Source organism: Peromyscus maniculatus, chromosome 16 (assembly GCF_049852395.1).
Source record: "Peromyscus maniculatus bairdii isolate BWxNUB_F1_BW_parent chromosome 16, HU_Pman_BW_mat_3.1, whole genome shotgun sequence".
NCBI classification, from domain to species: domain Eukaryota; kingdom Metazoa; phylum Chordata; class Mammalia; order Rodentia; family Cricetidae; genus Peromyscus; species Peromyscus maniculatus.
Window position 1 is genome coordinate 68,145,130 of NC_134867.1, and position 21,835 is coordinate 68,166,964.

At 36.9% G+C, this 21,835-nt stretch overlaps 1 protein-coding gene across 2 annotated transcripts in view; it reads right to left on the bottom strand.

The window, feature by feature from the left end:
• Positions 1-628: 628 nt before the first annotated feature.
• Lnpep (leucyl and cystinyl aminopeptidase) overlaps positions 629-21,835 on the bottom strand; it is a 98,952-nt gene continuing 77,745 nt past the window's right edge. For both annotated transcript variants that reach the window (XM_006975937.4, XM_006975936.4), the window contains exons 12-18: positions 15,623-15,806; positions 14,190-14,346; positions 8,421-8,605; positions 6,534-6,695; positions 5,227-5,367; positions 3,942-4,023; positions 629-3,358 (exon numbers count right to left, since the gene is read on the bottom strand). In XM_006975937.4, coding sequence (XP_006975999.1) covers positions 3,227-3,358; positions 3,942-4,023; positions 5,227-5,367; positions 6,534-6,695; positions 8,421-8,605; positions 14,190-14,346; positions 15,623-15,806 — 1,043 coding nt within the window. In that variant the 3' untranslated portion in view covers positions 629-3,226. The remainder of the gene's footprint in view (positions 3,359-3,941; positions 4,024-5,226; positions 5,368-6,533; positions 6,696-8,420; positions 8,606-14,189; positions 14,347-15,622; positions 15,807-21,835) is intronic.

A 21,835-nucleotide genomic window follows, 5' to 3' on the forward strand; every position in this document is an offset into this window, starting at 1 on the left:
AACACAAAACCAGTTTCAAGAACTATAAATGAAAAAAGACAGAACATTCCCAAAGCAGAGCATTCATTCTGTATAAATAAAAGTAAGGCAAGGGTGGGGGGGACTACATTACACCTATGACCCCAATTCTTAAGAGGCCAATATAAACCAACCCACTCTTATCTGTGAACTCAACCTGGGACTGCAGTCCTCAGCAACAGTGCACCTGAGAGGTACTGTGCCATCCCTGAAACCCTCAAACACACGGTCTTATATAAGTGCTCAGCAGTCTGGCTGAAGATTACCATTCCAGGTGCTTTAGATTAAGTAAGCACCTTTAAAATCCAATTCAACAACAGGCTATCAATCATGCAACAAATACAAGAGTTAATGTTAATTTCTTGCTTCCCAATAATAAGAAAGAATTGTTTGGTACCCAGTAAACCTGATGCAGCTGGATTTGTTTTTTATACCCAGGACTCTTCTGGAAGCTTTTGTTCTAATGGTGGCTAAAGTCTCATAAAATGAAAACACATGTGGCAAAGAAAACCAGTTAAGCAGAACCTGTGATAGCAAGAAAGTTTGTAAACACTGAACACTGACAAACACAATTTCATTTTTAAAGACAAAATGAGACAGAAGGCACAAGTTTCTGGGGAGAAACTGCCACTACTTTTTATTATAGCTAACTCCATATTAACAGAGTAAACTTATCTCCTCCAATTCCTAACTTTCAGATCTCCAAATCAATTTTTTCCCCACAAATCTAGATTTCCAATTCAATTTTTCCTAATAATCAAGATGTATCTTTCACATTATATTCAAGTATACCCTTTCTCTGTGTTGAGCAGAATGTTCATTCAATCACTACCCAATGATGTCGGATATCTGTGTGCTTATACCTAGAGCACAAGCTGGCCCGTGCCTCAATTTTCCTTCCTAGAAGTACAGATTGCAATGTAAATTTCAGAGGAGGAAAATCTGAACGCTACCAATATACTATCAGACTATAAATGCTACCTCTCCTCTCAGCTTTATATTCTTGACTTTGAGTTAGCTATAAGAGTCTGCACATAATGGGCTAACAAAACATGAAAACTCACAGGATTTTGTGGGGAAATTAAGAGGAGGCCTATCAAAGTTAAAAACTATTGAGATGAAGATTATAGGTAAGACTGAAAATATTATGGCTCCAGAATCCTGGGAATGAACAGCTTCTGATAGAAGTGAATCAAGAATTACCTTTTTTAAAGCACATATCCTCAAAAGGCTTTATTTTACAACATCACACACCACATACATTCACACTCATACATGGAAAAAAAGTGTTAAGACAAGATTTGCCATATGCAGAGTTACATAGACTTTAGGATCAATGCCAAGATGGGCAGATAAATCTCAAGATTGAACTGATCTTGAGAAGTAGCAAAAGTTAAATTCTGTATCAAAGTAGAATTTAGTAATACAACATGGTAAAAGAAAAAAAAAGGCAACTAAAACCCACCAGAGTATTTTCCCTTCACTCTAAAAATACAACCCCCACAACCTTCAGTATCAACTAAACTATCATTCATTTACCAAAAGCACAAAGGAAATAAAGATCTACAATTAACTATTTCACAAAGATATCAAGATGATTCTGTGATTCTCAGGAATAACATTTTCTACTCAAAAACACAAAAATGTTTAGAAAAGACTAAATTGGGAGCAAACATTAGATTTAAAGCAGGCTATTTTCAGCTTGTCAGCCATTAAAATTTTGTTATATAAAAATATTTTCATAAAATAAACTATAACTTTGTATACAGCTCCACATATTCTAACTTTACAACAGCCAAAAAAAAAAGTGGCCTTTCTATGGTCTGACTCTGTGGAGTGATTTCAGTGTTCACAAATGAGTAATTCTTTTTTATGTACACGGACCGTTTTCAAACAAAATATAGAATTCTCATGAGTTATTAAGAAGAAAACTTCTCTCCTAAGAATCAAAGAAACACAACAATCTAGGAATAAGTCTGCATAGCTCAAAAAAATTCAAGTACAGTATTTCTCCTTCAGAAGGAGTGAAAACGCCCGCATTCTGCTCTGGATACCCTCCCTCCCTTTTCCTTTGCTTGAGCCTTGGCCGCTCTGTTTAATGTTAGTTTGACCATAATAAAATAAAACAAAGCTACAGTTTTTTTTTTCAACTAAACAAAAGCACTGTTTTTAACAGTGAAAAAAGAATTCATAGTCCACCATATTTTCAACTTATTCCTTTTCCACATTCTCATTGTCCCTTTAAGGTACTATGGTGAACTTCAAAATAAAAAGCTTTAATTTCTTGAGAAATGCTTCTAATACACACTGTAACATAAAGCAAAAGCACACACATGGGTACGATTCACACAGTAAAGGGTATGATTTGTTAGGTCAAAAGGCAACTTAAACAAATTACATTCTTGGTGGGAAAGTAATGACAAAAATACCAGTGCTTAACAGAAAGCTTGCCAAAGCAAAGAAATACTCCTATACAGCAGAAAATCTACCTAAGCAGGACTAACCAAGTGTATAGAGTTGGGGGGTACTGGAATTCATGGATAAAATAATTAACATTAACTCAATTCAGAATAAAGATGAAGCAGAAAGTGTTAAATATTTGGAAAACTGAAATTTGAGGCCTGTTTGTTCATCTGTTCAACAGAAACAAGAAAAACTCTTTAGATCCTGATTATTCTGCAGGGAAAATTATAATAAAGATATAAACCTTTTAAAGAACCCTCAATCAGGGCAGACCTGCCCACCTGAGGTCAGCTGTCCATAGCTGCATCTTCCAGGCCTTTGTCACTGGACTCTTCCATGCTATCACACTCCAAGTGCATCTGTCAACAAGGAGCAACAAACAACTGGCCAATCAGCAACCCTCAGATATGATGGTTCTTACAGCAGACTTTCCTTGGTTGCACTATGTTAGCAACTCTCTGGACACTAATGAACAGAACAGAATTTCAAATATGACTTTTTTGTGTGTGTCTAAAGAAAAATTATGCATTGTTTTTGTAGATGGTTGGTATACAGGTGAATATAATTTTGTAATAAATAACTACTTACTGCCTAAAGACATTTCAGAAAAGACATGAAAAACATAATTGGGCCCTGAGCTAACTAGAATTCCTAACAGTGCAAACAATTCAGTAGCAGGCCTGCCTTCACTTCAACTTTTGCAAAAGCAGCAGAGCCGTGGGCACCGGAAGGTCAGCTGTGAGTGCTACAGCCACAAGGTCAGAGTTTTTAGATTCCTCGACATCCACTGGATATTCAGCTGAATAACTTCCAAAGCCTCTTGGACACACCGAAGCTGCAAGGTTGCCTCTGACTGATTTTCAAAGAATGCCTGGACCTGCAAGTTCCACAGAGAAGCATTTTAAACAAGGAAAGGTTAAGGCTCCCTGATCAGCCTTCTGAAATAAGTTTTAACCCTGTGATGGTGGTTCCAAGGTCTGACACCTTGGAAATAGCAGACCTATACTTTGACAGCCAAAGTATTTGCATCAATCAAGTGTGATAATATCACACTGAAGTGATTTTAAAAACAAAACCAAACTTTTCTTCACTTCAAACTTTCTTCTTTCCTTATTATTTCTTAAAATAGAAAAAAAAAGAACTCTGAAGAAAAATGAATCAATCTAAAATTAGGCTTAATAAATAAATTCACATTTTGAATGGAATTCCTCAAAATAATTTCATTACAGCTTAAACTATTTGTATTGATGAGACAGCAAACAGAGCTGAGAATGGCACCAGAACTTCAGCTCCTGGCTATATATGCAATTGTTCAACAATAATCTCCATGCAGAACCATTAACATTGATGAAAAAAGACAGAACGGACTGAAATTAGCATGAAGAGACTCCATTGCACTTAAACAGAGCAGCCTCAGGGGAGAGGCATGCAGTTTCTCTGCTAACGTTTTGTAAACCAACCTCAGACAAATGTGCCTTCGTTGAAAACAAGTGAGTTGATCCAGCAACAATACTTTGTATAGTATAAGAGCCCAGATGGAACCTGAAGAAACACAAATATTAAGAGAAAAAAATGAAGCAGCTGCTGACAACCAAAGCACCGTTCTAGAGCATGAAGGAAATGCTTTAACATAAAGACAGAGTGGGGTTTTCCTCTTGGAAATGCAGCCTAGAAGTTGGGGCATCTTTACATACTTATTGTCACTGGGCAGGAAAGGAGGTGAGGTCTAGGGGTATTCAGAAAGAATTTTAATCTGGTTCTCAAAAATCATCTATACCCAGAAAAATCATTATTGGTTTAAGAGAAGAAGAAAACACCTACATGTGCTCCCTAGCTGACTGTGATTCCTTAACTGATAATTTAGCAATCAAGAAATACTTTTTTTTTTTTTTTTTTTTAAGATTTATTTATTTATTGTGTATACAGCATGCATGACTTCAGGCCAGAAGAGGGCACCAGATCTCGTTATAGATGGTTGTGAGCCACCATGTGGTTGTTGGGAATTGAACTCAGGACCTCTGGAAGAGCAGTCAGTGCTCTTAACCTCTGAGCCATCTCTCCAGCCCCAAGAAATACTTCTAACACATATAACTAAGCAACTATTCTGAAATAGTCCATGGCTATGCTAGGATGCCTAACTTATCAGGTGTACCTGGCCTTGATCAGTGTTTAAATAGACACCATAGCTAAGTGCAAGTGCAATGCTTTTAAATATAATAAGTGCAATGCTGCTTAAGAAGTGTTTCCCGCCAGGCGGTGGTGGCACACTCCTTTAATCCCAGCACCGGGGAGTGAGTTTGAGGCCAGCCTGGTCTACAGAATGAGATCTAGGATGGGCACCAAAACTACACAGAGAAACCCTGTCTCGAAAAACAAACAAACAAACAAACAAACAAACAAACAAACAAACAAACAAACAAGTGTTTCCCTAGGGCTGGAGAGATGGTTAAGAGCACTGACTGCTCTTCCAGAGGACCTGGGTTCAATTCCCAGCAACCACATGGTAGCTCATAACTGTCTATAACTCCAAGTTCTGACACTCCTCACACAGACATATATGCAGGCAAAACACCAATGCACATAAAATAAAAATAAATAAATTTTTAAAAAGATTTGATTCTTTAAAAAAAAAAAAAAAAAAAAAAAAAAGGTGCTCCCGCACTTAGGACAAATCATTACCCAGGGAGCCTTTTGCAAATGCACTGCCTGAGGATATGAGATTCAGTCATTCTCCAGGAAACTTACTTATGTACAAGCTTATTCCAGTTTTCTTTAACAAAATCCCATGCCAGCAAGTGTCCAGGAAAGTGTCTGCCCACTGTTCTGATGATAAGCGACAACTTCTGTGTTCGGATGATATCACCATCAAGGCTACTTTTCATTAACCTGAAGAAGAAAACAGATTTAGCCTTCAAAATAATTGTTTTTGAAGTGATGACCAAACTAGTATTGGCACTGGGTTCCAATATAAACTCTATTAATTCAAGATAAATCAGGTTGGATTAGGCTAAGATTAGTACACAAGTTAAAACCTGTCAATTATTTGACTCATCATGATACACATATTCATGTTATTACATAATGACTTATGATATATCAAGAAAAACTTCTGCAACTTACTACAATTTTGGAAACTAGTACATTTTCTGGTTTTTCAGGTCAGGAATACTTAGCCTGAATATATTTCTGCATGTAAACACAGAGATTTAGCTGATACTACTAAAAGACAAAGAAAAATAGTACAAAGTGAAGAGGCCTAAGAAATATTTTCATTTTACTCTCTATGCTCAGGTGCTGTCTGTATATTTATAATGGGAGTTTATAGGTCAGAGGCTAGCCTTTGCTTTAAAGATAATGCTTATTTACAGAATATAATTTAAAAAGTAGGTCTAGGCAGGGGTCAGGGATGTTTCTGGGACACTGTTAGGATTTAGCTGAATGAACTTATGTAAGAGAAGCAATGAAGCTAAGATGTTCCCTCTATCCCTGGTATGGCTTTCAGTGTCTATGTCCTAAAGTGCATGTACCTTTAAATTCCCTTTGGATATGGCCTTTAACTCTGCCTCTTCCTGTTCTCTCTGCCAGTTCTTACTGTCTTTCTTTTACCCACATGAAGCTCCTATTTCTAGGCTAGATAGTTAGACATTAAGAAGAACTATGAGCAATAAATTCATGGGAAGATAGAATATATATACTTCTATAGTTCTCTTTTTCTGAAGTGTTTACATTCTCAAAGTGACAGCATGAACAGATTAATATATAGTACCAGCATGTTTAGCACATCATGCCAAGGGAGGACAACATTTCCCAGCAGGACACAGATAAGGTTATGGGTATTAATATCTCCAAGTCTCTTAAACAAAGTGTATTCTGCACCATCTGTTAAGGTTCTTTCACCAAGATGAAGTCTAGTTCATGCAAACTCCTCACAACTCTGTCCAAGTCAGGTCAAAGAAGAAGTGAGAACTCAAGAGAAAATGGGCTCCTGTCCTAAAGAGCAATGTGCTTTTATTTTGGTTTCTTTGTATCATGTCCTTTGAATGGTTCCATACCAGTAAAGTTTCTGCACATCCTCTGAGCTGGCAAGAGCTTCAAGTATTTTATTCTTTTCTGCTTCACAGTCCATGGATGAATACATGCTTAAGAGGAATGACCAGCCTTTCTCGGTTCTTGCTCCAACTTTGAACACAGTGATCATGACATCAGTAGGCAGGCTACAAAAGAGATAGTGAAACATGAGAATAACAAGGAGAAACATCTGATTACAAAGGCAAGGAGTTGACTGGTTGTGTTTCTAGGTTCAGGTTAAATAATAATTGTAAATCTTCATACAGTTTAGAGAAATAAGAAGTTAATTTAATGATTGCTACTTTCCTACAGTTATGACTTTAAAGAACATAAGTTGAATTTAAAATAATAATTATTTACTGAGAAGACACATGCTTGCATACCGGGGAGGGATAGAGGAAGGAATGAGACACACCTCTTTCTCTGTAGGAGTTCATGGGCTATCCCAAAGTATACACAATAACTATATGCATTATAATACAGTGTGCTAAGCTTCATGGTATAAATAAAACAGTAAATGCATGTTTGGAGGCAGGGTCTAAGAAAGGGATGAAACATAGCCAACTGCTTTTACTAAGATCTCAGAGATAGGAAAGATTTCAGAACCTTATTCAAATTCCCTGTCTCAACTTTCCAAATGATATTTTAATCACTGCTCCAAAATTTTCAATAAGGAACCTGGAAAGAATTAATCACATTCCAGAGCATTTCTCCTAACTGATCACCCCACCAGTCATTTCACTTCTAAATTAAAGGAGACATCTATCATACTCTGAGAAATATCTGTTATCAAAACCTCAGAAAATTGGGGTTGTGGAGATAGCTCCATCATTTAAAGTACTTGCCACACAAGCAAGAGAACCTGAGCTCAGTAACTAGCACCCAAGTGTATAATAGAACTGGGTATGGGGCATGTACTTGTGATTCCAGTGCTGGGGAGATGGAGACAGGTGGGTACAGATCAGTGATAGAGCATTTGTCTAGCAAGTGTTAGACCATGAGTTAGATCCTCAGCACCACAGGGGGGAAAAGTTTTAAATACAAACAAAACAAAGCAAAACACTAAGCCATATATGGAAGTGCTCATTTTAATGTCAGTACTCAGGAAGCAGAGGTAGGCCAACCAGGGCTACACAGTGAGACCCCATCTCAAAACCAAACCCACCAAACAAAACCAGAAAACGTGTTAGCAAGGTTGTAAAAAAACTGGAATGTTTATACTCTGTTGGTGGAAACATAAAATCTCACAATTACTAAGGGAAACATGATATCATGAAAGTCCTTAAATATTAAAAATGGAATGCTAGGGATAATAGTTCAATCAATACAGTGCTTGCCAAGCAAGCAATTAAATACTTGAGTCTGATCTCTAGAACCCACATAACAAAGCCAAAGGGTTAGTATATACTTGAAATCCCAACATTCAGGAGACAGAAACAGGCAGATCCAGGGGCTCTCTAGCCAGCCAATCTAGATTATTCAGTGGGCTCCAGGCCAATGGAAGCCACTATCTCAAAAAACAGCGTTTCTGAGCATTTGACACTGGAGATTGTTTTCTGGCCTCCCTACACATGGGTACTCACACAAACACATATATATGCATATGGTAAAACAAAACAAATGATAAATTTTCTATGATCCAGCAATACCACTTTTGGATATATACCAAAAGAATTTAAATCAGATTTGCAAAAGATAATTGTATGCTCAAATTCACAGCAGTAATATTTACAATGTCAAGAAGTAGAAGCAATTCAAATTTCATGAGAAAAATGTATTAAATATGGCATGTGCATACAGTGGACTATCATTCCTCCCTTTTTTAAGAAATAATGAATGGGAAGACCCATTCGAGTAGATGTGCACTTCACCTCTGAGTTCCATTTGATGACATCCAATTGTCAAAAAGCTGTGTGGCCACAGTGGTACAGTTCTCTAGTCTGTGGGCACAGGCAAATTCCAGCAAGGCTGACCGAAGCTCTCGCATGGATGGCGTTCCCTCATCAGTCCAAGTCTGCTGCTGGATTTGGTTCTGGAGCAATTTATATACTCGGGTCTACAGAGATTAAATATAATTATAATGGTATTAATAATAATTCAATCAATCAATCAGGAAATCAGTACAACTACATATCTTTTCTACAAGATTTACCCAATAAGGAAAAATTATAAAATATTACTTATTAACTATTAACTGACACATAAAGCACACATTTAGCTGATATAAAACTACCCAAAAATAAAGCTACAGACAAGTAGGACTTATAATGCTACAACTCAACTCAGGAAGAGTTGACGGTGTCTTCACTACAGAGAACCTTTTTTGTGTGTGTACTTGGCTAAAAGCTACCTTCCTGCCTAAAATACCATCCATAACTGCTGGAAATTCTTTACCTGATGACTTTTGAATTGGCAAATCCATAAAGAAAAGAAAGAATACACCACTATTACTACTTATTGGCTTCCCCTCCACCCCCAATCTAACTATATAGCCCAAGGTGGACTTGAATGCACAATTCTCTTGCTGAGATTACAAGAATATGTCACCATGTTCTGCTAAAATACATTTCTTTACTAATGATTTAATGTTTAAATAGTTTCAAATCCATTATTAAAAGTGTATTTAGGCCGGGCGGTGGTGGCGTACACCTTTAATCCCAGCACTCAGAAGGCAGAGCCAGGTGGATCTCTGTGAGTTTGAGGCCTGCCTGGGCTACCAAGTGAGTTCTAGGAAAGGTGCAAAGCTACCCAGAGAAACCTGTCTCGAAAAACAAACAAACAAACAAAAAAAAGTGTATTTAACATACCACTTGAGGTCATAGAAAATTACTTACCAAAATTTAAAAGAAAATGAGGTCTCTAGGGTATAGTATAATCTATATTCCCATTTTTAATGTAAAAATGTCAAAGCTGCCGGGTGGTGGTGGCGCACGCCTTTAATCCCAGCACTTGGGAGGCAGAGCCAGGCGGATCTCTGTGAGTTCAAGGCCAGCCTGGGCTACCAAGTGAGCTCCAGGAAAGGCGCAAAGCTACGCAGAGAAACCCTGTCTCGAAAAACCAAAAAAAAAAAAAAAAAAAAAAAAAGTCAAAGCTATAGAAAAATGCAAAAATAGAGTGCACATCCAAATGTTATTCATCTAGATTTATCAGTTTCTAATTCTTCATTTTTGCATACATAATATGTATATACCTTTTTCATTTCAGTTGAATTGTTTGTAAATTATAAATACCATGAAATTTCATTTATATATACTTAGTTTACATGTGATCAAAATACCCTATGGACAATTATTCAACATCATCTGCTATTCTAATCAACTTATTGTTACAGTTACTTCTGAATGAGAAGCCGTTGTGAAATATATGTGTATCATGGAATCAGCAACCCCCCTTTTCATCTCTTTCCTCTGAAGCATAAAAGCTATTCAGTATGTGGAAGTCCTTCCATGTTACAAGTTATTGTGTACCACAGAGGGAGAAGATACATAAGGTAACAATACTGTAAGAAATATGTACCAAGAAAATCCTAGAGAGTTAAAACTCTCATATAAAATTCTTAGTTCATATAAATATTTTTTAAAAAAACAACAGATGTCCGTTTTACTCAGTATCTCAGCACCAGCGAGTTCTTTACTATCACGATCACCATCCTACCTGTGCTGGCAACTTTTATGTCAACTTGACATAAACTATAGTCATCTGAGAGAATAGAACCTGAGAAACTGTCCCCATAAGATCTGGCTGTAGTAGGGCATTTTCTTAATTAGTGGTGAGAGCTCACCCCATTGTGGGTGGCTGGTTGGTTCTGGGTGCTATAAGAAAACAGGCTGAACAAGCCATGAGAAGCAAGCCAATAAGCGGCACTACATGGCCTCTGCATTAGCTCCTGCCTCCAGGTGCCTGAACTATCTGAGTTTCTGATTTTCCTCAATGATGGCCTATTACCTGGAAGTGTAAGCAAAAAACACTTTCTCCCAAGTTGCTTTTGGTTGTGTTTCATCATAACAACAAGAAACCCTTAGTTAGACACTACCTCATCCCAATAATAGAGTATCACAGATGAGTTATGAAAAAACCATTTAATCCCCAAAATTCAGCTTAAGTTCTTTCAAAAAATTATGCACTTCTTGAAGAACACTGTCTATCTTAAAGCCAAGAAGAAATGGTACAAGAAATTCTCAAAGCTTGTGATAACACATCAACTTGTCTTTGTTTGAAGACAATGAAATAGAGACTAGAAGCCTTGTGGCATGTTTGAGATAGTAGAGCTTGAGAGCTACTGGGAGAGCATGGAACCAGAAGACACTTGACATGCTGGCTGTCAATGCAGGACCTTCCTATTGGCTCATGAGACTGTATTGGTACCTGCTATCTTCAACTGACTGACCCATTCAATAACATAAAGACAGCACTATCCCTGACTGTAGACACAGGCCCTAAGCCTGCTGCTTCTGTCCCAAATGAATTGAGAATCAAAGAACATTTAAAGGTCCTTATAATCAGTAGTAAGGAAATAATGTGTGGGAAAGTTACAGCTTAGAATCCTATCTTCAAAAACCTCAGTGGAGAGACAGCAACACAAGTAGAAACGGCACTCTGAAGCACTGGGGCAGAGAAAGCTGACACTTGAATATGCTTAGACTAAGCTCTCAGCACTCACACCCTCTCACAATCAGAGAGCATGATTCTGTTAGCCTCCTTTAACCAAATGATTAAGAGAGATTCCCAAAATATTTTAAGCATATTTGAAAATATGATATTTTACTAACATAATTCTATTTTCATAAAAATCCTGCTGTTTTAAATGTGACTATTTAAATAAGTGATTCAGGTTATGTTTTCAATATTATTTATATTAATAAGAGCATAGCAGGTGCCTCAAGTTGCCTTTTTCTCTTATAAAATGAAATATACTTTTCATATGGTTTCTAAATTAACCTTTTGAAGTTAAAGTAATCAAACAACATGACCTAACACTAATTTCATAAAAAATGGCAAGAAGAGGAAGGGAATAAAGAGATGTGTCACATAAGCTACCAACACTGTATATGCAATAAGACACAACAACAGAAACGAAATTATTTTAAGAATAAAACAGGAAAAGATGCTGACACTTGGTATATATTACATTTTGATTTACTGCTTTAATTTTACATCAATACACTCAGGGAGGTTCTTTCCTAAGTTAACAAGGTTTTTAAAAGTGAACTGTCAGTTTTATTACCAAGGTTTATCCCACCAATGGTTCATATGTAAGAGAACGGCAGATTTGTAAGTTATAAAACAGGAATATGGCTAAAACCAGACATCAACTTCAGGTGTTAACAATTTAACACAATTCAAATGTACCTCCAGACCCTACCCACCACACCACAGTATATTCCACAGAATACTGTATATATCACATATAGCTTTCATAACAAAATGACAAATATATATATATATATATATATATACATACATACATATATATACACACACACATATATATATAGTGTTCTGGTTATAATGACATAAGTATTAATCAGACATTTGATTAAAACACTTAAATATTGAACTCAAAGGTTTGGAATGCCTGCTATCCCACTTCCTAACTACAAAGTGGTTTCACAGTTTGAAAGTTTTGAAGCTATCTAAATCCCCTAAGAATAAGTAAGAATTTTAATGTTTATCTCTGTTATGAACTAAAGCCAACTTGGTATTTAACTATAAATTTAAGGTGTTATAGCATTAACAGGGTCCAAGTCTTAGAAAGAGACACTAAGCCTCCCATCTTTGCCCTTTACTCATCAGTTCCCTGGATCCTACTCTATAATATGTTCCAAACAAACACCTGAAACCATAGAGGATGAAGATGCAACATGAAACAGGTCAGTTGAACACCAACAAGAAAATATTCCAAAGACCCAATTTGCAATTTCAACAAAGGATAGCTTGAGATAATTACCAAGTGCTTCCCAAGACTAATCTTAAATAGAATGGAAAAAGGTGCATGGAAGAAGGGCTTCTGCTACCATGAAACTAACTAGCCAGATAGCTTTAAAATAGGCAGACATTCTGCCTCCCTTTAGGGTATTTTTTCAAACCCTTCAAATCAGTGTCCTTCAAGAGTGGTAAAAATGAATGTGGTGCACTAGTCTTGTCTGCTACTACTGATACCACATTGAGTAGTGTACTTTCACTCAATTCATATAACATTATTGGGGACAGTGTCTCTGTAGATATAACCAAGTGAAAATGAAGCTATACAGTGTTATTACGGGCTCTAACCTAAGGGGTGGTATATCTGTGACAACTGGCAAACTGGGGCACAGAAACATAGCACAGTGCCTTGTCAACAGAGACAGGAGAGGATTGACATGGATTTAAGCAAGGAATGCCAAGGACTGCTAGCACTCACTGAAAGTTAAGGGAAGAGCAGGTAGTCAGTATATTATCCCTTACAAGACATTCTACCTGCCAACACCTTACTTCTGGCCTCCAGAGGCATAATAATTAAATTCCCACTATTTCTGTACATCAAGTTTGTAGTAACACATTAAGGCAATCCTAGGGAACTAATATATTACCTTAGTTATTGTTGAAGTATCAAAAGTAACAGCTGAAGATTAGGAGACTGGTTTTAAGGTGAAGTCTATTACTAAGTCTAAGATTCCTTTAAGAGCTTGTACAGTCACTGCTACTTACCAGCATCATTACTCATGGGAGAGTAGTCAGCAACAACTCTTAAGCAGGTTATTTTCAGTACAAATATACTGCATTTTATAAAGACCACTAGCAAATTAATAGGATATCTATTTTCTTTTTTAAAGATTTATTTATTTATTATGTATATGGTATTCTGTCAGCATGTTTGTCTACAAGCCAGAAGAGGGCACCAGATCTCATTCTAGATGGTTGTGAGCCACCATGTGGTTGCTGGGAATTGAACTCAGGACCTCTGGAAGAACAGCCAGTGCTCTTAACCTCTGAGCCATCTCTCCAGCCCTAGGATATCTATTTTCTAAAAGACCTTATTTTAATGTTGTGTGTAAAAACAAAAGAGGATTCCCAGAGACATTTTCCTTCAAGATGGTTCCATTTGATAGCATCAAATGTCTGAATTTTGATATTCAAACAATGCTATTTCACATAAAAGCTTTACCAACTAGGGGTCAGAGCTGGAAAGATGGCTCAGGAGTTAGGAGCACTGGCTGCTCTTTCAGAGGACCCGGGTTCAGAGATGGCTCAGGGGTTAAGAGCACTAGCTGCTCTTCCAGAGGTCCTGAGTCAATTCCCAGCAACTACATGGTAGCTCACAACCATCTATAATGAGATCTGGTGCCCTCTTCGGGCATGCAGGCATACATGGAGGCAGAATGTTGTGTACATAATAAATAAATAAATCTTAAAAAAAAAAAAATCTGGCTATAGGCAAGCCTGTAGGGCATTTAAAAAGGAAAAAAAAAAAAAAAAGCTTCACCAACTCTTCATGGTAAGTGTTGCCATTTTGATCCAGAGTGGAGATTTTTACAACTAGCAAAATAAAGAAACTGGAATATAACTGTTTGTTTGTTTAAAGCATGTTAAGAGGTGAATAGAATTGTGAATACCAGCATTAAAGGTAGGCCACAAGAAAAAATAAAAAAAGGAAGACTTACCACCAATCTTGAGGCCAGGTCCATGTGTCCTAGTTTTTCCAAGAGGTTATAGATGAGGCCCGTCTGGAACAGGGCTTCAGTGATGGGTGCAGTGTGGGTCTCATTTCTAAGATAATCAATCAAATCAAATGCCATCCGAAGAGGCACTTTGCCAAGGCTAAAGAATAAATGAATAGGGAATATAAATTTGCTGAGACACACATAACTTATGTACATGGAGGGAAACTTTATAGTGAGCCAGTGAGTGCTGCAGACAAGAAACTTAGGTTTACAGTAACATTAAGCAAAGTTAGACTCATGTAATTATATTTAAGTGGCTCACAGGTAAAGATGTATTTTAACATAAAGATATACAACAGCTCACTTTTAGATCCAGAAGTCATCTATTATTTGCCATTGACTCAGTAAAAGCATCATGCTGTCTTGGAGAAGATGACTACTATTGATTTCACTTACTAATTACTACTATTTACCACATGATTGGGAGTGGCATACTCCCTATCTCAATCAGTATCTGATTCAGAGTCAGTATCTGATTCAGAGTATCTGAATCAGAAAACAGACAAATTTTATTTCTTGCTATAATCAGTCTGCCACATTTGTTGAGACAAGGTCCAAAGTGAGTTTACAGTGAGTACCTTTTAAAATCTAAGCAGTTAGGCTGTGTGGGGTGCTGCATGCCTTTAATTCTAACACTCAAGAGGAAGAGAGGTAGATCTCTGTGAGACTGAAGCCAACCTGGTCTACATAGCCAGTTCCAGGCCAGCCAAGGCTACACAATGACATCTTTGTCTCAAACAAACAAACAAACACACTAGGCAGTTTGTAGAAGTTATAGCACTAATGGTTGAAAGGACATAAGGCTACTTCATATTTAAAACACGTGTCAAAAATAGAAAGTAATAATGATGGGTATTCTTTGTGTTTCTAGACCTAGAATCAATCTAAATTTGTAAACTAATTCAAAAGATTCCTTTACAAAAGACTATTACCATTCTTGGCTTTGGGCTTCTATAATGTACAAGGTGGCTGGGGAAGCAAGCCACACACATATAAGGATGCTCCAGTCACTAGAGATGCTATTCAACCAATAGATTAGCAATTAGCTTTAGGCAGAATCCAACTACTTCTTGAAGATAATTCTCTCATGAAATAATTTGAAGCTTGAATTCCTACAATATTTTTACTGAATAAAATATATCCTGCTTGTTGGTATCTATTCTTGAACTCGTAGTTGATCCTGTTTTATATTATTTATTCAATGTGTTTATAGCTGATGTTTCTAATACATTATAAAATCTCTGAAAGCCATGAACATGCCTTACATTTTCTAAATCTATATACTTGTTATTTCAAACTATTTTCTGAATTGTTCTTTACTGCAATAATATCTTTAAAAATGACAATAATGATGTAAATTAAGCATACTTTACCCTGCAAGTTCAAAGATGTTATTTATGAGGTTGGCTCGGTCTTTGTCACTCAAAACATAAGGATCTCTCTTTAACTGACTGATTAGAGCTGCCCAGTCATCATCAGCATAGTGAACAATGTAATAGCCAGTCATGTTTGTATTGACTTTGACCCACTGTACTTGTTCTGTAAGATTGATGGTATCTAAAAGAGAGGAAAAATTAAAAGAAGAGAGAAGATGGTAGGGGGCTTCATTTTTTTCAAAGTTAACAAGGCATGTTTTCACATCCATAATTCTTTTAAGAAACTAAATGCCTGTGTGCTGGTACAGTATGTTTTACGTTAATGAAGTTTGCTGCTCACTCATTTAAACATTACTTATTCATCATACATTATTAGCGCTAGGATAGGCACTGGAGATCAAATGATGAAGTGAGCAGAGAGACCTGTTTTTATGGTCTAATAAAAACACCTAGATACAATATCACATAAGTGTCACTGGTGGAAAAAGAAAACACACCATTCCATGGAAGCACACAGAAATATTTCACTCTGAAGGGTCTAGAGAGGCTTCATGAAATAAAAGATGTCTAAGATGTCATTCTTTTAAGTGACTTTAGAATACACAAGCCTTAAGAAAATATGCATGGGAGAGAGGTGCGGGGGAAAGGGGGTCGATGTGCAGAGTGGAGCAGCAGCTAAAATAGTGTGTGCACTATACAAAATAGGTTCCATCTCAACTTTAGTCTTTTACCACTAGTAAAGAAAAACACAGTCATTTAGAAAATACTTCAAGGCTATGAAAATAAACATTAGGAAAAGCTTAAGGTTTTGCTAGGCACAAGTTAAGAAACAGTTGAGTTAAAATAACATTATAGTGCCAAGTACTTTTTTTAAAGTGTGTGTGTGTGTGTGTGTGTGTGTGTGTGTGTGTGTGTTTGAGATAACTGTTAAAAATGCCTATGGATTTTTTGGGGGGAGAAGAATGTGCAAACAAAGAACTGACTACAAAATATACTGGAGAATTTTCAACATGCTTAAAATTATTAATAAAAACATTTCTAAAAGTTGACAACAGGATGTAGGTGCAGCAGGAGAGTCATGCTTGGAAAGACCTTGAGATGATGATTTGTTGGAACAAAAGCCCTATGTGCTCACTGATCCTTCACCTCTAACTTCTCAGCTGATACAGCGAGGTACAAATCCTTACAAAATGAAAAAATAACTAACGACTAAAGTCATTACAATTTTAAACTACATTAAAGTCTCAATGATATATATCTTCTGATCTTAAAAGTATATCCTTTTTAAATTATAAATATAGTGCTGGAGGCCATGGGAGTATACAGCATATGGCAATTGATAATTCAGGTGTCAACCCACCAGATGAATAGCTCTCTGATGTAGATAATCCTGTCAAGCAAGGCCTACAGGACCACAGACTCTGAAAACCGGTTGCCTGTGTCTGTAATTCTTCTCATGTGCCACTTCATTTCTGTCCTAAGAACTACTATGGGTGTTTTCCCACTGCCTGTATCTTTAACTCATGTATATATTCCATCTTTTGGGCACACATATAGCTGTGGATGATCAGGAAGATGATTTCTGGTTAAGCTATATAATTTTGATGAATAGAAATAATACTAAGATATTTTTCATTATTCAGACTGACATAGGAAAGTAATAGTATTCTCAGTCACAAAGACAGCTAATTTTAGACTTCAGAACAAATTCAAAGCAAACTGATTGCCCCTGGAGACGAATATACAACAACCAAATCCCAGATGTTTATTGCTGATTCAAGGTCAGACTTGAAGCAACTTTGGTAGACACAACCCCCTGAAGTAATGGACTTTCTTCACATATTCCCTACCACTCAAGGTTCAGCTAACTGTTACTTTTAAGTCTTTAATTTCAATGGCACTTTCTGCCTGCAGAAAGAGCTGTGTGCATGGCCAAGCATTACTCAATGGCCAGTCAGTGTGACATCCCCAGCCTAAGAGAGACTATGTGACTTATCTTGTGTTATGAGAATGGGTCAGGCTCTGAAAATATAACATATAATTGTCCAGAGTTTAGCTGTGAGAGGGGGCTGGGTAGAGCTATGTGGAGGGCTGGGTAGAGGTTTGTGGAGGGCTGGGTAGAGCCATGTAAGGGGCTGTGTTGAGCTATGTGGACAGCTGCTGTGTAAAGAGCAGGGTGTACTGAGGGAGCAGAGGAGAAAAGATGAGTAGCTAGTTAGAAGAGAGAGCAAGAGAAATTTTCAAATAGAGGTTTTTTTTCAAGATGAAGTAAAAGAGAAAGTTGCCATCAAAAAATGTATTTCCTTATTTACCCCTCAGAAAAAGTCTAACCCTCAGATAGATAAGATTTTTTCTTAAGCCCTCACTGCATTCTTGGATTTTTTTTTTTTTTTTAACATATCCTGGTGCTGATTGGAGGCTGGCTCCCCAGTTATCAATGAAAAAGAAGTAAACTAATCTAAAACAAATGATACTATAGTGGAGTATATTTATTTTCCTATACTTGTTTTAATTAATGTAGTATTTCCTACAGTTGTCCTACATGTATTAATGTTCATCATGTATCTTTACCTTGAAGACTTCCCCCACCCCTTCACTCATTCCCATTGTCTTCATAGGCAATGTTCAAATATCCAACTTTCCATTTCTGGACTTGTCCTACTCTAGCCAACCTCCTATTTTAAAACATCATTTAAAAATTTTCCCTATCATAATACTTGTATAGTGAATTATTTTTATACAAAGTGCTTTAGAAGCATATTCTAAAATGAAAGATATATTAGTACTTGAAGTTTTATTTATAGTTTGTCAAGCTCAAAAGCATGAACTATTAAAATTTATCTGATTCCTTTTATTACTCTAATTTTGCTGATATTTTGGATGTTATGAAGATGGAAATGTTTCTAATTATGTCTTAATAGAATTGTCAGTCTTTTTCATTAAAGGATTCAATATTAATTTCTGTTTTATTCTTAACATAATAACAGATGGGAAAGATATGTTAGATGAAATAAATTCATTTCTTTTTCCAGAGAAGTATGGAGTTCTGGGAAGTATTTGTGATGGAAAAAGTCACGGTTCCAGGTTAGGGAAAACAAGCTTATAACTGATGAGAATAATTGTATAATTATCTAACCCCAAAAGTACCAATATTTTCCATTTGGATTAGCAAGCTCCATAATGTCCTATGGAGCTTTTAAAGACAAACTCTCTGAAAGAAGAAGGACTACACAGTCCCATCTCTACTGACCTAAAAATAAATGACAAGCATGGCAACTGTTTCATTGGATAGGTTCAGGAAATGGCGAAATAATGATTACTTTCACTGATGAGCACGTGCTATACTACAAACGTGGCCAACTCCAGATGGTAGAGTGAAGGAATGAAGCTGGGAGTATATTTCAAATTATTATTGTCATTAAGTTGCCAGAACATAAGCAACACAGCCAACAGCAGAAGAAGAGAGAAGAATTATCATTTAAAGAACAGCATGGTAGTACCTTTCATGTCTTCTGAGTGAACTAGGATGAAGGACCTCAAAACCTTAGTTATCAAAAAATAATCACTTTGTACATAAGGGACCTAGCTGGTTGCCAGCTCAAATGTAGATGAGATGACTCATATATTTTTAATTTATAATCATTAACAGATTAGCAGTTCAGTTTTCACAGTCTATTGTATAATAAAGAGTGAGCAATTTAATATTAAATGGCAAAAAACCCAGACAAAGTAATTGAATTGTGATTTTAAAAAAACATTTGTCAATAAGCTATGAAAATCAACTACTGCTTTATAAAGAAATATTGAAGTCCTGAAACAAAAAAATACATTAGAAAATTAGAAAATACGACATCAAGTCTGTTCCAGGGGTTACCACAGTACCCAATTTAACTGCACACCATGCAAAAAGCCCTCCCTTCCTTGTATCACTTCCTTTACTCTTTATCATATTAAGTAGGAAAATAGACCAGATAACAGCACATGAAGATATGGTAGTAAATCACCTCCCCTTCTTTTTTTTTCTAATTGCTTTTCCTTCCAATGATACATCTTTTAGTTTCATAGCAATATTTCTTATATGGCGATACACTTTTTCAGAAACATAACATTTCTATTTAAAATTAAGTATCTCCTACAGTTAAAGACATTAGGTTTGAAAAAATAGGTAACGGAAAGGTAGGAAGGACAAGGTAGAAAATTTTAGTGTAACCTGAAAAATGATCCCCTTTGCCCGGTTATTATGCACAACAATTATTCAAAAATAATGTGTATGGGAAAGGGTGACGAAGATACTAATTGAATATAACTATTACACATGATTGAACCAGCAAGCTAAGCCCAAAGCCCTACTGTAGACTTAAGCAACCAAAGAGGATCTGATAGTTCAGCAATGTATGAAATAAAATAAGCCTAAAGTCATTTTCTGTGCTACATTTTGAGGTTAGAAAAAAAAATGCTGGATAGCCGGGCGGTGGTGGTGCACGCCTGTAATCCCAGCACTTGGGAGGCAGAGGCAGGTGGATTTTTGTGAGTTCAAGGCCAGCCTGGGCTACCAAGTGAGTTCCAGGAAAGGCGCAAAGCTACACAGAGAAACCCTGTCTCGAAAAACCAAAAAAAAAAAAAAAAATGCTGGATAAAGCACAGGGACAAATAATCAAACGAATGGAAACACATGAACTATGAACCAAAGGCTGAGGGGCCCCCAACTGGATCAGGCCCTTTGAATAGGTGAGACAGTTGATTGGCTTGATCTGTTTGGGAGGCATCTAGGCAGTGGTACCAGGTCCTGGGCTCGTTGCATGAGTTAGCTGTTTGAAACCTGGGACTTATGCAGGGACACTTGGCTCAATCTGGGAGGAGGGGACTGGACCTGCCTGGACTGAGTCTATCAGGTCGATCCCAGTCCTCGGGGGAGACCTTGATCTAGGAGGTGGGAATGGGGGGTGGGCTGGGGGGAAGGGGAGGGGAACAGGAAGGGAGAGAACAAGGGACTCTGTGGCTATTATGTAGAACTGAATAGTATTGTAAAATTAAAATTAAAATTAAAATTAAAAAAAAAATGCAACTAAGTTGAGAGAAATTACTATTGGGGTATCAGGAGCCAAGGAGATCCAGCTGTCCTTAGGGTCAAACGTTTTCGTATAAGAGCAGAGTGTTTTCAACATGCAGTCTTAAATCTAAGCTGGCAGAAATGAAAGCAGCAACAGCCACCAGAGAACTACATAGTTACTAACAGCACATGCTGCTTACATCAAATTGGGCCAGTTCCAGCCTCAGATTCAACAATTACATTCCTTTTTGTATATTCCCTTTTACTATGAGTCTTTTCTTTTCTTTTCCTTTTCTTCTCCTTCCTATATCCCAGAGCCAGGAACTAAAACCTGGGAAACTGTGAGCTGATCTAAATATCTCCCCACTTTAAATTATTTGTTATTCTGTTACAGTAACAAAGAGTTGACTAGTGTAAGGAATAAGTAGGGAAATTGGAGATGTTTTATTCAACATGAGTCTCAAATATAGTGTACCACACTCACATATAAACAGAGCTTTTTAAAGAACAGACAGAAGCAGATTTCTTATTGTCTATTTTTAATATCAGCAAAAAGTTAAATACTATTAGGAAGTCTGCAAATTTCCTTATTGGCTCTTTTTAAATGATCTGTTGTATTTAGACTATACTGCTGTGGAATACACCTTCTGTACACTACGAACATGTATTACTCTCATTGGTTAATAAAAAGCTGATAGGCCAGTTGGTAGCCAGTATGGGCAGGACAGCCAGACACAGAGGACTCTGAGAGGAGGAAGGGCAGAGTCAGGAGGGACATCAGCCAGCTGCCGAGCAAACAGGACATATAGAAAATAAGGTAGCAAGCCATGAACCACATGGCAAAGCATAGATAAGAAACATGGGTTAATTTAAGTGTAAGAGTTAGCCAGTAACAAGCCTGAGCTATTAGCTGAGCATTTATAAATAATACTAACCCCTGTGTGGTAATTTGGGAAGTGGCTGCAGTTAATTGAGAAAACTCTGTCTACACTATACTGCTGGATGCACAGAGGGGAAGGGTAATCTTCTTCCTTGAGTCAGAGTATCCCTTTAGGAACTCTAATGTTTAGAGTTCTGTTTTACCAGGGAACGCAGCACTTTTTTACACATTAATCAAAGAGATAGTGAAATCACTTTCTTGCTCCCAGGACTTTAAATAG